The sequence below is a fragment of the Apium graveolens genome, chromosome 8 (genome assembly GCF_009905375.1).
Source record: "Apium graveolens cultivar Ventura chromosome 8, ASM990537v1, whole genome shotgun sequence".
NCBI classification, from domain to species: domain Eukaryota; kingdom Viridiplantae; phylum Streptophyta; class Magnoliopsida; order Apiales; family Apiaceae; genus Apium; species Apium graveolens.
In genome coordinates, this window is record NC_133654.1 from 232,405,929 (window position 1) to 232,422,302 (window position 16,374).

Sequence of the window (16,374 nt, forward strand, 5' to 3'; positions counted from 1 at the left end):
CGATGAAAGAGAAGAACAAGTTGGCGAGTACAATATCGATTCCATAAATATGGTCGAAGTTACTTATAGATTCGTTTTTGGTTGATTTTGTTTCAATAATTTTGTATGTGTGGGTGCAGGGGTTGAATAATCGGGATAGTCAATTTTAATTTTTTTGAAATAAAGATGCGTTTGAGGTTGTAAGGTTGCAGATTAGAAAAATGATTTTGAAAATTTTAAAAAAGAGTTGCATTTCAAGTTATAGTTGGTATATGCGACCTTTTCAATTCTTTGTAAAATCTTTGTAAATATTGATTGTTTTTTATGGATTTCGGTTGATTAATTTACTTACAGATTTGTTTTTGGTTGTTGAAATAACATTTTTATGTCGTTGATGGGGTTTTAGATCAGAAGAATCAATTTTTAATTTTTGTAAGTATAGTTGCATTTTATGTTGTAAGGTTGCAGATCCGAAAAGTGATTTTAATTTTTTTTTTAAATTGAGTTGCATTTAAAGTTTCAATGGTTGCAAATCATATTTTTGAAAAAAATCATATTTTTTGTAAATTATCTCCAAAAAATAGTATTTTTGAAAATATTCCTGAAAAACAATGTATTTTTTTTAGAAAAAACCTTAAATTTAATTAACCGTGCGGGAACCAATCTAGGATAACAAAGTCAAACATGCCACGTGGACGGCCAAAACCTGCTGGAGCACAGCTCCACCAACACCACCCCACAGACGAACAACTTCAATATTTTCAAAAAGAAAAGCCAGAATAAAAATAGTAATAAATTCAATTATTCAAATTCACAGAGAGAGAGAGAGGAGAGAGAGACCTTTTTACACCACATTACAAAAAGCTCGCTCGCCCTCCGGCTGCCTTCACAATCACACCCCCTCTCAATTTTTTCAAGTTTCGCGCTTGTTATACCCCCAATTTTCACATTCACCTATACATACAACAGACAAACCTATACACACACCGTAAATTAACATCTCTGATTGTATCAATCCTCTCGCTAAATGCTTCGATTTTAAACTAGCTTCAATTTGTAAGTAATTAGCTCAATCCTTTGCCTTTATTTCGTAGTTTTATTAATTTAAGCTTTTAATTAGGGTTTATGCTGAGATTTTACTCGATTATATACAATTTGTATGTTTTTTACTGTTGTAATTGTGTCAATTCAGTTTATTTCCTGTTTTTTTGCGATTTGAATTGGCGATTTTAGTCTTACGTATTCATCTGATTGCGAAAGTCGATTCCGATTCGTTGCTATGTGATTTTGTGTGTGCTTGAGCTGATCTTTGTTTTGAGTGATGTATCTGTAAGTATTGGTATATGTATGGAGGAAATTAGTTATAGTAAGTCAGTGAAAAAGAAGAGAAGGTACTTGAACTCAAGTTACGGTTTAGTAATAATGTGGTTTAGTTATTTGTTTACCCAATCTTAGGCGGGTATGGTTAAGAGATGTTGGAGAGTTAAAGGATAGAAAGTAGTATCTAATTAAGGATGTGCATCAAGTTTTGTTTTTTTTTTTAATTTTGTTTTCTCTTGATTAAATAATTATAGAGAGTGAGCTTAACTGAATAAAGTTTGGATTTTGAACTTATTATGTGACATCGGTTACTAGCAACATTTAAATGAAGCATATTTGGATCTTTATTAATTGCTAAAGTTTAAATTTTTTGTGATCGAGCAATATTAGTTAAATATAAGACATTTATAATGTGAACCAAAAGATTGATTCCATGCAATTCCTATGGTCACTATTAAATGAACACATGAAAAGGGTTAACCTTTCCCTCCTTTACATTTTAATTTTTTTGTAGTTGTTATGATTATAAATATGTTTTTAATAATAATATTATTCTGTTTTGTTCTAAAAATATTTTTCAATATATGAACCTGGAGTAGAAAGCATAGTCCTTTAGACTGTTTGAAACTTTTCACAGAGCTATAATTTGCATATTAGGTTGTAATTTTGGACACCATCTCATAATTTTTATTATGAAGATTAAAATTTTAAACAGAAATAATATTTATGTGTTATTTTTAATCTTATATTGGATCCTCTTTTTCATTATAGTTTTAGGTAAGAATCAAGAGTAATGCAATACCTGACTGCCTCTTATAATATATGAACATATAGTTTTCTTGCATATCTAAGTCATTTATTACATATGTATATATATGACATGTATTGTACTGCACTTGCTAAATGGATAAGTTGACTAGTGTTGTTCTTATTCGTGTAGGTAATCACAAATTGGTTCCATGGGCCCGCCAAGAAAGTCCAGAAGTGTGAACAAGCGGTATTCTGATAGTTATGTGGTCTCTCCTATCAAACATGAAGTGGCTGCTGATAAAAGAACCCCCCGGGTTGGTTTAAGATTCATTAATGACTCAGCTTACTGACAATGTTTTTCTTTGTCCATGTGATTCTATTATTCTCTGTGTTAGCATCCAGATTTGGAAACTTCGATTATTGCATGCTAGTGTCAGCTTAAAGTTTATATCTGGTATAATGAATATCAGTCTTCTGTGGATTTTTCGACACTTTGAGTACGAGCATATTATTTTATTAATATGTGGCCTTCTATTAAAAATATCAAAACTCTAAGTTCTCTGCTAGTTTGATAGTGTTAAGCTGATGCAAAGGAGCTTGCTACATCTTTTCCTTTCTAGTATATACTTGTGATGGTACTTTCTTGAATTATAATGTGATGTCAGAGATGAGATAGTTGGTGTGTGTTAGGAGCTTAATGCCTGATTGTGGTTCTATGGTTATGGGATAATCTTTAGAACTCAACTCTAGTTTGTGAAGAAAATGGAGCCTTTCCGGAAATGTTTTGGTTACAATTTGACGTATTTGAGATTGTAAATTTATGACGTGTAAGGGTGTTTACGGTAAAAACAAATTAAAACTACTGTTTCGTCAACAATTTCACATCAATATACTTGGCTTAATAAAGGTTCATGTAAGTAGTACTTGTTACAATCGCTAACTAATGTTTTGTTTAATGCAGAAAAGGAAGTTGTCTGACATGTTGGGGCCTCAGTGGAGCAAGGAAGAGCTGGAATGCTTTTATGAAGCATATCGTAAGCATGGAAAGGACTGGAAAAAGGTTAGTACAAAGCTAGATCAGGTCTTGTTATTCTTTCTGGCTCAAAGTCAACAGTTAAAATACCACTGTTGATTTTCTTGTTCAGATTTTCTATAGCAGTGGTATCAGAAATTCCTAGTAACAAATATTTTCTAGGAATATCTTAAAATGAATTTTCTAATCTCTTACATTATTGTATAAACTGTTACTTGTAGTGATTGATTATTAGAAGTTGAATCTTATTGATTGGGTCTTTTAGGTGGGAGCTGTATTGCGAAGTCGATCTGTTGAAATGGTGGAGGCTCTATACACAATGAATAGAGTGAGTATGATTCTCTATGGTTTACTTCAAAGATGTGTTATTGCTTAATTGCTGTTTACATTTTGCATTATGACGCCTATTGTGTACACCTTTTTCAGTTCATGAAATACAGTGCTAAATTATGCTCCCCATGCTTCAGGGTAAATGTTCTGTTACCAAAATAATTAGTTGTGAGACTCTGACCATGATACATTACAAGAAATTTAGTAAATTACTAACTAAACTATAAAAAAGCAGATTAACAAGTTCAGTCTTATGTTATACATGGTCACTTATAATGATTCTTATGTTGTATATGGTTAATTTTAGTCATATGACAATGACCTTAAAAGCCGCAGAGAGCTTTATTCTAAGATGGAGCAACGTAATGGGATCTTGGCCTTAATGACATTTTATGTGGTTGGGGGACTTAAAGCTTGAACTTAGGCCTGCTAAGAACTAATGGGTGGTTATGCATGTTCCATACCTTTAGTTTTAAATCTTGCGTCTGAGATTGTTGCTTACTTTTCAGGCTTACCTGTCTCTTCCAGAAGGAACTGCTTCCGTGGCTGGATTGATTGCAATGATGACCGACCACTATTGCAATCTGGTAATATAGAGCTTCACAGTGTTTTATGTGGAAATGCATTCATTATTCTTAACTTAGCTATATGAAGATGTTAATAATGCCCTTGAAACGTAAACATGATTAATGACATCGTGCTTTCAAAGACAACCCAAGTCTGGTCTCCAATGCTAATCAATGAAAACAAGATATTAAAGTAGACATTTAGATATAGAGTTTGTTGCTTTATGAATGACTGATGAAAATCTTACTATTGTTTACTGTCCCGTGTATTTAAAGATATCATTGCATCATGTGGAAGAAATTGATTTAGTGCACTTAATTTGAGCTTATAATTACATAAAGAAGTTCTGAATAATAGTATTCATTGCATATCGGAAGAGTCACCAGACCATAGCTTATCAATTCCTCTTTTTTTTTTTGTTGATAACTGATGGATCTTCGGGATCTAAAGAGTGAATTCCTGTACAACAAATTTTTCCTTATAAAGTCTAAAAACGTCATTAATTTTTTTTCCCTATTAATTATTTGAAAAATATGTCTATATATATTTATTGTAATGAGTAGTAGATTGCAAGTGATATAATAAAAATATTAATTTTATCAGGAAGCTTAAGAAAGACTGGGGCATATTTTTAAGGTATTTGTTAAATATGTCATGGTCTTTGCCTTCGAAGGAAAATCTAAGATTGGTGCATGCTAAAGTTATAGATAGCATGCTTGCTGAGGGACACACTTTCTATTTTTTTCCTTGTCACGTGTTTATGAATCCTTATAACTTCGAAAAATCTTCATTTGCAACCCACCTTTTAAAATAGATGCTCACAGAAGAAAGTGGGTGCCTTGACTTTTTCTTAAGAAACCATGTTAAGAAATGATGTGGTCTGATATTGTCACATGTCCAGTGAAAAAGTTTTAGTACAGTGTGATAGATCATAGATTAGATTAATGAAACTGAATACAGATTTATTCCTCTCTACTGATGTTTTTTGAGGAAACCTGTTCCTCAACTTTTTGCACTATGTGTAACTTATGGTGTTTCTGCTCCAAAGATGTTTCGCTTCTTGTAAAGACCTCATATGCGCACCTGTTATGGGTGCTAACACTATCGTACTATAATCTAATTTGGATTCACATGCCTTTTCAATGTTTGTATATGTAAAATTTGCTCAATGATGTGCGCTCAAAAGTTGGAGTACTCTAGTTGCCTTTATAAAATGCTTAGAGAAACTCTTTCTTTTGAATTTGTCCTGACAGGCTGGAAGTGATAGTGAACACGAAAGCAATGAAGGTGCAGGAACATCTCGAAAATCTCAAAAGCGTTCTCAGGCTAAAGTACCACCTAAGAGTTCTAAAGGATCGGAAGGGCGTTTGACTTCAAATTCCCAGGCAATTGCGTCAAGTTATGAGTACCTTCCCTTGTTGAAAAAGAAGCGTTCTGGTGGTATGTATTATATATTATGCTTATAAGACGATGCTCTTTCTCTATATATTTAATGAAAATTATTGCTGAGGACACCATTATCCCGCTGCATGTTATAACATAGTTCACGGATATCTTCAAAATAGTATTACAAGGAATCGAACTGGTAATACTTGGCACAGTAGTGAAACATGTTAAGCATTGTGTTATCGGTCATTGATTATGTCGTGCTATTATTGTTGGTATGTAACTTCCTCCGGTATAATTTTTTTTGACTCTTTTATGTAGAATCAGTTGAGTGCTGAGACTCTGTTGGACCCTATTAACCTAGTTTGCTGGAATTTATAGGAAGTCGGCCTCGTGTTGTTGGGAAAAGGACGCCTCGATTCCCTGTTTCCTATTCTCGTGAGAATGTAAACAGGGATAAGTATATTTCTCCAACCCGGAAAGGTCTGAGATTCGATGTGGATGGTAATGACAGTGATGTTGGCCATGAAAATCTAATAGCATTGGCTGAAGCTTCACAAAGAGGAGGTTCTCCTCAATTATCACACTCACCGAAAAGAATGGTAATGATTAATCTAGTGTTCTGATGTTTTTTTGCTACATGTGTTCAAAGTTGCTATGGAATTGTATATTTTTTGGACACACTGACTTTATTTTATATTTTAATTTTTTTGACCTGTGGCAAGGTTGCTGATGGTGACATAGATGGAGATGATTTAGAAGGGAGCATGGAGGCTGATAATGGGGACTATCCACGGGCAAAGAGATATATGATGAAAGCCGGAAATAAGACTACTTTATCTCAAAAAGAGCGAAGACCCTATGGGAAGAGGCTAGAAGTTAATAATAATAAAAACACTCAAGATGAGATTAGGGAAGCCTGTAGTGGAACAGAAGGACAAAAACTCGGAGCGGCTGCGGAAAAATTTGAAATAGAAGTTACAAATGGAAAAACTTCTAAGTATTCTCAAGGTCATTGGAAGAGAAGCAAAAAGGTTCTTTTCGACACAGGTACCTAATTTTATTTATTGATTATTACATTTCTTTCCTTTCTTTCTTCATCTAATTAGTACTAATTGGCCCGTAAAATATTTTTGTACAAACAGTGATATCTGCACGTTAATAAATATATATACACTTCATTTTTTTCTTTTGTGTATGCACATTATAATGAAGTTGGACATTAAAAGGGAGAATTGTTTTTATACAATTCCTGTAGATGTTCTTTTGAGTTTTGAGAACTAAGGGATTTGTGTTTCAATTCTTCTTCCGGGTGTGCAACTAATGTATGATCTAACTATTAATGTTTCCATAAAGCATTACCACAAATTTCAAACTGCAACTAGTTCTGGGAAATACATGGTATTGAATGGATACTTCTCGAGTACAATTAATTAAATGGAAGTTGTGAATTCTTTCACTGGGAAAAATTGCTTTAGGGGTTTTATTTAGTTTGATGTTGTTTCCAAATTGCTTGTGATGTGCTACTATTAATGATCCAAAGAACCCTTCATCTTGGAAGTTATCACAATTATATAGAGTGCATGGATCAGTTTTTTAACTTGGATTTACCTTTGCACAGATGAAGGCTTGGCATTAACTGGCCTGGAAGCTTTGGCAAATGCAATTCTCATGCCTGAATCAACAAATGATAATGGTAAGTCTAATTTTTTTTGAAACAGATGTGGCATACTGATGTGGTAATTTGGCATTAATGACATGTAACATGTCCTTGCTTTATAATTACTTGATACCTATTGCGGGTGAAAGAATAAAATAAAATAATATATTTTTTTATTGTTATTAATTTGTCGCTAGCTCAGTGATGAATTTGTACTTAGTGTAATTTAAGATGTGGTTGCTGAGTTGTCAAGTGAGGTGGCATCACTTAATGGTTGACTATCAGAAGGCAAAGACACTTACAGTTTAAAAATGAATTAGCTCACCTATGATGTCTCAAGCTTTAATTTGTCTAATTATTTGGCTAAATTTTTTTATAGTGAAGTGACTAAACTGCAAGTTAGTACTGAGTACTGTGACCAATTAACCATTTAACCCTTTCACATTGATACTCGTTTTTGGACAATGTATTTGTATGTTTGACTTTTGAGTATTGTTATGTTAATTTTGAATTAAATGCAATATTTTCCTTTCAGTAGTTTTTGCTGTATGACCGCTTTTAGTGTTTTTTGTTTGCATTCATGTGTTTTGTTGAGCATGTAATAAAATCATGATACAAACTATGGGCGGAGATTGAATTACATGCATACAAGTTTTTTCAGTACTTCTAAAGTATTTGGAGCTCTTGAATTAAATATTATTCACTATCACTTGTAACTGTTTACGTATTTTTACAATTAAACAGAGCAATGAGTCTTGCAAATGTTGCAGTTGTGTGGCGCCTAATAGAATCAATAAAAAACTTTAGATGATAGAGCAGATGAGTTTTCAACCAAAATGTTCTTATTACAAACTAAGCAAACATTCTCTCTTGTGTATGAATGTGTAGCAACTTATATTTTCCATGTTCATTGGAATTTAAACATTTTTTTGTCAGATCTTACTGCCAATAAGTTCTATTATTTGTATAAACATTACAAAGAACATTTACGTTTTTATAATTATAAAGTTAATTTTGGAATTTGATGTTTGTTCACTCCTCAATCGTCGCACTTCCTCGTCTATTCTGTAAACTTTCTTCTAGTTAATAATATCAAATCAGGAGAAGATTCTAAGCTTCAAATTGCATATTTTTTTACTATTATATTTAAAACACAATCCGCGAGTTATGGTTAAAATTTATATTTTTTATTGTGATTGAAATTTTGTGGAAGTTCGTTAGCAGAACAGTTAGAGGGTTTTAGCTGTTTGTTATTAGTTGTAGCAGTCTGCAATGCCATAATAAATTCTTAAGTTCTGTTTTCTGTCTAATCCCCGTCATCAGATTCGTCTGCTCTGATCAAAGAAGAAAGTAATGAAGCTGATGAACCTCAATCCCTTGAAGATATACATACGAACCAACTGATAGAGAAAAAATGGATTTTGGAGAATAATGGAAATCAATCAAATACAGGATCAAAACATGCTACAAATCAAATTTCGAAGACAGGGAAAGATTCTGTTGACAATGCTGGTCGTAGTGCTGAGGCTAAGCTGGACGTTCCTTATCCAGTTACCAAGCAGTCAAGAAAAAAACAGAAGACAGTTGCATCTAAAGTAAGACGGCATACTTTTCATATTCCTTCCTTTAACAGATTGCATCTCATTACTTATCATTCATCTATAGTATGGTATGCTGAGTCTTTTTTGCATCACAGATAATACCGGCTGAAGGTCATAGCGATACTCATATGAGTGAATCTCAGGTAGTTGAGGTAAGGGTTTGTCATTCTTTCCCCTTCTCTTTTAGGATACTTTATCTTCTGGTAATTGAATAACCAAAGTCAAATAGCATATTTAATAAAATGATAAAAAGTCTTCTACCATATTCAGTGTGAATACAGTGGCTATGATTTGTAACCTTCTACAATTCGTAAGATAACATTGCTCTGACATATTAGATAGGCTGAGGAATTTAATGACTTTTTTATTTGGTAAATTGTTTTCCTCTGTACCCTTGTTTAAATTAAAAACTTTAGGTAATCCCCAGAACGTTTTTTGTTTTTTCGAAGCTGATGATTCAGTCTTACTCGTGTTATTAGTATTTAGAGGATCTCTTCATCTATGTGGAAATTTTGTTGTAATTTCTTGAAAGCTACAAACATGAATTGCTCTTGCATCTGGTATGCTCAATATACTCAAATAATGGATGTTTACCAAAATGTATTATTAGATCTTAATGCGTAAACTTTAAATGATCATTTTCCAAAAGATGGTAATCTTTAGGCAATAGCAGTAAATTGCTATATTGATTCTGTTTTAAGTTTATTTACTTATTTAACTAGATGTGCATAAAGAAATTTATTAAGTTCTAGGTACTCAGTAGACATGAATTGGTTATTGGGATTGAACACACTATACTTGCTGCAGTTATTATTATTTCTTTCTTTTACGGTTGAGAAATCATAACGGCTGCGAGTATTTTACTATTTTTCAGTTTATTGACCTCATCATATCATTTTCATAGCTTTCTCTATATTTTAGTTCTAACATTTGTCAGATTGATTGCAAGCTTCTTAACTATTCCCAACTAGATGACATTCTAAAGCATTGATAAATATTCTAAATCTCAATTTTTAGGCGTAACAGATGGATTATATCAAACCCTCTCCATGTGTAGTGGTTTTTTTGATAATGAAATCTCTTAGGTTCTTAATCTTAAACCTTACATGCATTCACCATAAAATGAGATTCAAGATTTAGCTCCCAGAAGTAAAAAGTAACAACTGGTTTCGGTGAACTGTGGGTTCTAAATTTCTAAAACAATGTGAAAGTTGTATTGGAGATCAAGGGATGCATTAGACTAAAAAATAATTGGTTTTAAGGTAAAGCATGTTTGGATAGTAGATGAATGTTGTTAATATCTAAAAAATTGCATCTATAAGCTGAAAGTAATAGTAATAACGTCAAGTATAATTTAGATTTGTAGAATACTTTTCAACTTTCTGATTGTATATATGAGAACTGAACTGCCTTTACATAATATGTTAATCTGCCACAAAAACTTGATTAAAGCCGAGTTGAGTTGTACTGCATTCCGTGTGGCTGTCATAGTGTCATGTACATGTATTACTAATGTAAGTAGAAAATCGAGTACTTACAATCACTAATTCAGTGGCTTTCTTATTCATGATATCAATAGAACTTTATAAATGCAAGTGGCTTTCTTGACTTTATTATAGGCTAGAGAGGTGGGGATGAGATTAACAAGTAAGGGTAAGCGATCATCTCAAAGTGCTTCACCGATTTTAAATAAACACCCTGAGAATTCTTCTTCAAGTACTGGTCCAAGAAAGGAAGCTGGTGATTCAGCAATGTCAAGTGTACACCTTCCTGGTGCAGACCAGTTTGATGTAACTAATAAAGCAAAGAGCAGACGTAAGTCCAAGATTCGCAAAGTCTACACATATGCAGATTCAGAATTATCAGATAGAACGGTACGTGGCTAACACAGTGCAGTATTTCTTGCGACAAGAAGCACATAACCAGCAACGTTAAAGTATTTTGCATTAAACTTGTTCCCAACGTTTGCATGCTTTGAAGTTATACCTATTACAATTTCAAATGCAGAAAAAGCTCTTAAATTGCTTTTCAAATGATGGAGTACGTAGATGGTGTGCGTTTGAGTGGTTTTATAGTGCAATCGATTATCCTTGGTTTGCTAAAAGGGAGTTTGTGGAGTACTTGCTTCATGTTGGTCTGGGGCATGTTCCAAGATTAACACATGTTGAATGGGGTGTTATTAGAAGGTATGTGCTTTTTATTGCTTAAAGCCAAGTCAAGTTATTGGTTAACAAACCTCTGTAACCCGGACTATTTATTTTTTTCTTATACCCGGGTCCAGCGGACATGATAATGGGATCTGAGTCAGATCCTTATTATGAAAACCGGACAGTTCACCATGCATCATCCCAGTTTAAATTGAAATAAAAAGTCTCCTCATAGCTAACTTATATATTGTAAAAATCTATGTTATTATTTGATATTGTGCTACAAGTGAACATGCATAATTAAGTGTATATGATTTGTGTAGTAGACATTATTTTTTAATGAATGTACAACAAAATCAGTCTAAGTAAAGTTTTAATTGTGTTAAGCTTCCATTCCGAATCCTAACACCCGTGTTCAATTTTAAAATTATATCTAATGATCTTAAAACTATGAATCCGACTCTTGGATCTGCTCCCATGTCCAACACCCATACCCGAATCGGTAACACAGTGACAAACAGTGAGCCTAGAGATAGTGCGATTGTTTACACATAATACTTACTTTTAGCTCTCGTGTTGGTGCAGCTCTCTTGGAAAACCGCGGAGGTTCTCTGAACAGTTTCTGAAGGAAGAAAAGCATAAACTTGATCAATACAGGGATTCTGTTAGAATGCATTATACAGAACTTCGTTCGGGTACAAGGGAAGGACTTCCAACGGATCTTGCTAGGCCTTTATCAGTTGGACAACGTGTAATTGCTATTCATCCAAAGACTAGAGAAATACATGATGGCAATGTCCTAACTGTAGATCATAACAGGTGCCGTGTTCAATTTGATCGTCCTGAACTAGGTGTTGAGTTTGTTATGGTAATATGCCTATTCCTTAGTAACTTATTTATTTTGCTTCAATTCTTATTGCAGTATAATAATACTTGCATTTTTTAGTTAGTGATATATCTAGTCAGTATTCAGAAATAGCCAAAATGTGCTTTCATTACCAAAGGAAGAAACGGTGCCATAACCAAGAAGATAAAAATAGTTCATAGGATATTTTTAAAATGGTCAAGTATGACAAGATGAGGTCATTATTAATATAGTACCAGGATTATAATCCTTACAATCAAACACAAATAATGTAACTTTTCCAAATCCATTCTTGCAAGTATGTTTGGAGCCCATGCCCATTTCCCGTATATGAGCTGGGGCATTTATGCTCATATTTTGTTAGTTACATGTATTCTTCATTTATTTCTACCTTTATGATTCTTTTTCGTTGTCTTCTTTCTACCCGTACCCATTTTTAATGCAGTAAATACTTGTTATGTTTCATCCTTTTTCTTCTAGAAAGTATTAAATTTCACGTGCTTACATATTGCTTTTTTGTATTTTGTTCAGGATATTGATTGCATGCCCTTACATCCATTAGAGAATATGCCAACATCACTAACAAAACATTCAAGTGGCAGCGATCTTGACAACTTAAATAAGTTTAGAATGAATGGGCAGGTAAAAGATCAGAGAGCAGAAGGGTTTATTAAATTTTCTCCATGCGACAACCTGGAAAATATTGATTCCTCCTGTCATATGTCACCTACTTCTTACCCAATGTTTAATTTATTAAATCCAGAAAAGGTCAGTAGTTTCTTGCTCTATTATAACTTCTAAATCACAGTTTTTGTAAAAAAGTTGAAATGGGTCTATAAATCATCTTGCAAATCCTAGTCATCTTTTTAACTTCGATAAAGTTGGTAAAAATAATCATTTTGTTTTTTGTTCTAGCATTTATCGTAAGACCTTTTGCAAGCGCACTTTTCTGTGATAGGTATTACATATAAAGATTATTTTGTACACTTTGATTAATCAGCTGGCTATTCTGATGCAAACTTATTCCTGATGTTAAAATTCGAATTCAAATTCAAATTCAAATATTTCTTTAGTGATACCCTGTGTATTGGAAAAACTTCTTAAATATAGGAGAAACTCGTCTCTTTTTGTTTTATATTACTTGCCTAAAGGATTCCATTTGTGTATACTTGCATAAATTTCTTGCTGAACATTGTACTGAAACTAGAAATTTTGACATAATTTGGTTTACATCGGTTTCCTGTTAGATTCCTTACGCTCACTCTTACCGCTTATGATAAGACTAAAGACTTAAGTTGAAAGACTCTTTTGAGTTCAGCATAACACGTGAGGAGTACTTCTAACATTTTTTTTATTCCTTGAATTAGATGGGAACTGCAGTTGCTGATTCACAAGCCAAAATGGGTCCTCAAGATAATATTTTCAGCCAACAAATGTTGTATTCTCAGCCTTGTTCACTGGCACAGATTCAGGCTAAAGAGGCTGATGTTCAGGCCATTGCTGATCTTACTCGTGCTCTTGAGAAAAAGGTTCCATCATTCTCACAATAGATGCAGACTAAGGTCAAGGTGCTGTTTGTGGTTCATGGGATTGAAACCCGGTGAATGGGAATGGGATTCTTATACATTTTTGTATTGAAATATCATTCTGATTCCCATTAACCAGGTTCAAATCCCATGATCAAAACGACACCTAAACTTCTATGTTTCAAGTCATCATGAATTGTGATTCAGGCTTATTTCCTAAAATATCTTTGACAAAATATGAACTTCTTGTTTGATGAGCATGCACACTGTTTTAATTGGCATGTAGACATAGTTGTCTGAGCTAGATCGCACTGGGGGGGGGTGGGTGGGTTTGGCTGAGTGGTTAAAAGTGGCAGACTGTGAATCTGTTCAAGTTTTGCCTGATGGTAGGAACCACTTGCTACAGTGACTTTGTATAACAGGCTGGTCATATTCCTGAAAATGAAATTTGCATCTTTTAAATTTATATCTTCCGTTAATCAATCCATTAGTGTGTTTTATAGGCTAGTTGCACTTCATTTTCATTATGCTTCACCAGAAACAATCCTATTTTTTCAAGTTACCGGAAGCAATCCTTTTATATCATATTCTATTCAATTAAAGACACAGATTAACGGATAAATAGCATAAAGATTGGTTTAGACTTTAGATATTGATGGATGGTCTTGAAACTTGTAGCATGTGCTAGTTTCTGAGTTGAGGGAAATGAACAATGACGTGTTGGAAAATCAGAAGGATGGTGCTTCAACTCTAAAGGACTCGGAGCCTTTTAAAAAGCAGTATGCTGCTATTCTCGTACAATTACGTGATGCAGATGAGCGGGTTTGTAGCTCCATGCATTTTTGTTCAGTTTTACTACTCATCTTCAAGTTGCTACATTTTTTTCCAACAAATCAGTGAGCAGTTTACTAATTTTGCATGTTCATATCAGGTTACTTCTGCTTTGTCTTGTCTGAAGCAACGTAATACATATCAAGGAAATGCAGCCTTTACATGGCCGAGGTCCATGCCCAACTCTGGTTGTTCTGTTGGTGTATTGAACTCTTCCTATTGTTCTGAACTTCAAACTGAAGAATCCGGGTCCCATGTCAATGAAATTGTTGAAAGCTCCATGACAAGGGCTGGTATAATGGTGAATGCAGCAATTCAGGTATAAACGTCCTTTACATGAAGCAACTTCCCTCTTTCATGACTTCAATTTTGCTTCAATGTATTATGATAAAATAGAAGGATGCCATAAGCAAACTTTAATCGTTAGATAGCGTCATAATATGATGACAATATATCAAGCCTACCTTGGATACTAATATCCTAATATGTCTATTAATTGCAAGTTCATATTAGCAATTTGTTCAGATCATGCCCTTCTCTGATAACCAACATCTTTTATTGAAGTGAGCGGAGCCTAGACCCTTTAGCTCGTCTTACATGCAGAACTTACAATTCTACTAACATGTAAAGAAACAAAAACTACACTCAGTTCAGTGGAATGAGCTTTATGGCTAGCTCTGTTAACGGACATCTAAAACCAAAGCCTTACCGCTGCTTTTTGCTTTTGTGGTTCACGTGGACAAACTATAATTTTTGCTTGTTATATTTCCAAAAATGTAATCACGAGCAATTATTATTTCCAGTATAATACGTGAAAGATACTTAATACAATACTCCAGAAGTTCCAAGATTCTATTAAAATTGACAGTGTACCTACTGATAATCATGTGATAAAAATAATTTATTGTAGAATCATTAACGTTTCCAGTGGCATCCCATTATTACTTGTGAATTTGCCAAGTTGTCTCAACCATCACTGCATTAAAAAATATCTAATATTCTTATAAAATATCTTCCTGGTTTCGGAGGTGCTTCGTTGTGCAAAATTTCTAATTCATTTGTCCATTGTGTCTGTCAGGCATTTTCTTCGATGAAGGGTGGTGGAAACACCTTTGAAAAGATTGAGGAGGCTATAGACTATGTCTATGGCCAGCTACCGTCAGATGATTCTTATGTACAATCTGAGAGGTCTTTTACTGCGATGGAAACCGGTGAAATGGCTTCTCAAGAACAATTAAAATGTGCTACATCTGGTCTATTGCAGGCTCAAGCTACTCCATTGTTAAAGAATCCATCCGGGATCCCTTCAGAACTTATCACCAAATGTGTAGCAACTCTATTGATGATCCAGGTAAGAAAATACCACTACCCCCCCCAACCCCCCAGTGTAACAAATTGTTTTTATTGTATTGACTATCCGTACTGAGATCGTTCAGAAGCATTGCAAGATCAGTCTTTTTGTATCCTTTTAAACTTGTTTTTGATATCTTATCTACTACAATATATGCAGAAGTGTACAGAACGACAGTTTCCACCAGCCGAAGTAGCACAAATACTAGATTCTGCTGTTACAAGTTTGCGGCCTTGCACTTTACAGAACCTTCCTGTTTATGCTGATATAGAGAAGTGCATGATTATGATAAGGAATCAAATAATGGCACTTGTACCGACTTAGCCCAACCTCAGCCCTTTGTTGAATAAGTTCATACATCTTGTAAGTGGGCAGTGTAGATTTAACCATAACTTTTCAAGCCCTATATAGCTAGGCATGAATTCTTGCCTATTCTTCTCCTTTCAATATTAAAAGGGTAAAAAAAATATGGGTCTCCTTAGTGGAATGAATTTACCGTTAGGTCGTGTATGAAGGTAAGTTTTACTAATCTTGCAAGTAATCAATTTCTATCAATAGATCAATTTTCAGTATATTGATGCCTTTAAATTTTTTTAGCAGATAATGAGAATTGTCTATTCCAAAAATAGACTAAGTTAAGCAAATTTTAACTTTGCCATATGAGGACATATTAGTAGCAGATTTCATTAAAGTGGTTCGTTCTGACATATTTCTAGCAAAATTCATTAAAGTGGAGTGTTGTTTTTTTTGAGAATAATGTTCCTGAGATTACTTACCTGTATTTTTTAGTATGAAATAATAAAGTTATTTTTATAAATATATGTGATTTTCTTCAATTACAATAATATCCTCGTGTATTTAAATGAGATTTTTTTTTAATCTCAAGTTTTCTGAGGTAATCTTAGGAACATTATTCTCTTTTTTTTTGTGGTTATATCAAATCATATTTTATATTCTCTGTAAGATTTTACCCAAGGCAGGTCTGCTGGTTTCTCGTGGAGACTTCATACAAGTTTATTTGCCTACTA

General features: G+C 33.6%; 1 protein-coding gene across 2 annotated transcripts; it reads left to right on the top strand.

The window, feature by feature from the left end:
* Window positions 1-783: 783 nt before the first annotated feature.
* On the top strand, window positions 784-15,915 carry LOC141677175 (protein ALWAYS EARLY 3-like). Of its 2 annotated transcripts, none has more exons than XM_074482945.1 (20): window positions 784-1,035; window positions 2,240-2,363; window positions 3,011-3,109; window positions 3,348-3,410; window positions 3,922-3,999; window positions 5,233-5,419; window positions 5,747-5,967; window positions 6,091-6,415; window positions 6,987-7,061; window positions 8,349-8,620; window positions 8,722-8,778; window positions 10,246-10,500; window positions 10,634-10,812; window positions 11,359-11,641; window positions 12,170-12,406; window positions 13,006-13,167; window positions 13,843-13,986; window positions 14,096-14,314; window positions 15,074-15,346; window positions 15,506-15,915. In XM_074482945.1, the coding sequence occupies exons 2-20, from the start codon at window positions 2,259-2,261 to the stop codon at window positions 15,668-15,670; spliced, it is 3,399 nt and encodes a 1,132-aa protein (XP_074339046.1). In that variant the 5' UTR covers window positions 784-1,035; window positions 2,240-2,258; the 3' UTR covers window positions 15,671-15,915. The 2 variants fall into 2 exon arrangements, with proteins under 2 accessions (XP_074339046.1, XP_074339047.1); XM_074482946.1 differs by having other exon boundaries at window positions 12,170-12,280.
* Window positions 15,916-16,374: the final 459 nt, after the last annotated feature.

Bases quoted from the DNA above. Each gene is read 5' to 3' on its own strand.
- LOC141677175 (XM_074482945.1), top strand. From the start codon at position 2,259: ATGGGCCCGCCAAGAAAGTCCAGAAGTGTGAACAAGCGGTATTCTGAT. The intron at 3,110-3,347 runs GTTAGTACAAAG...TGGGTCTTTTAG, and splicing joins ATGGAAAGGACTGGAAAAAG to GTGGGAGCTGTATTGCGAAG. The intron at 8,779-10,245 runs GTAAGGGTTTGT...ACTTTATTATAG, and splicing joins GTGAATCTCAGGTAGTTGAG to GCTAGAGAGGTGGGGATGAG.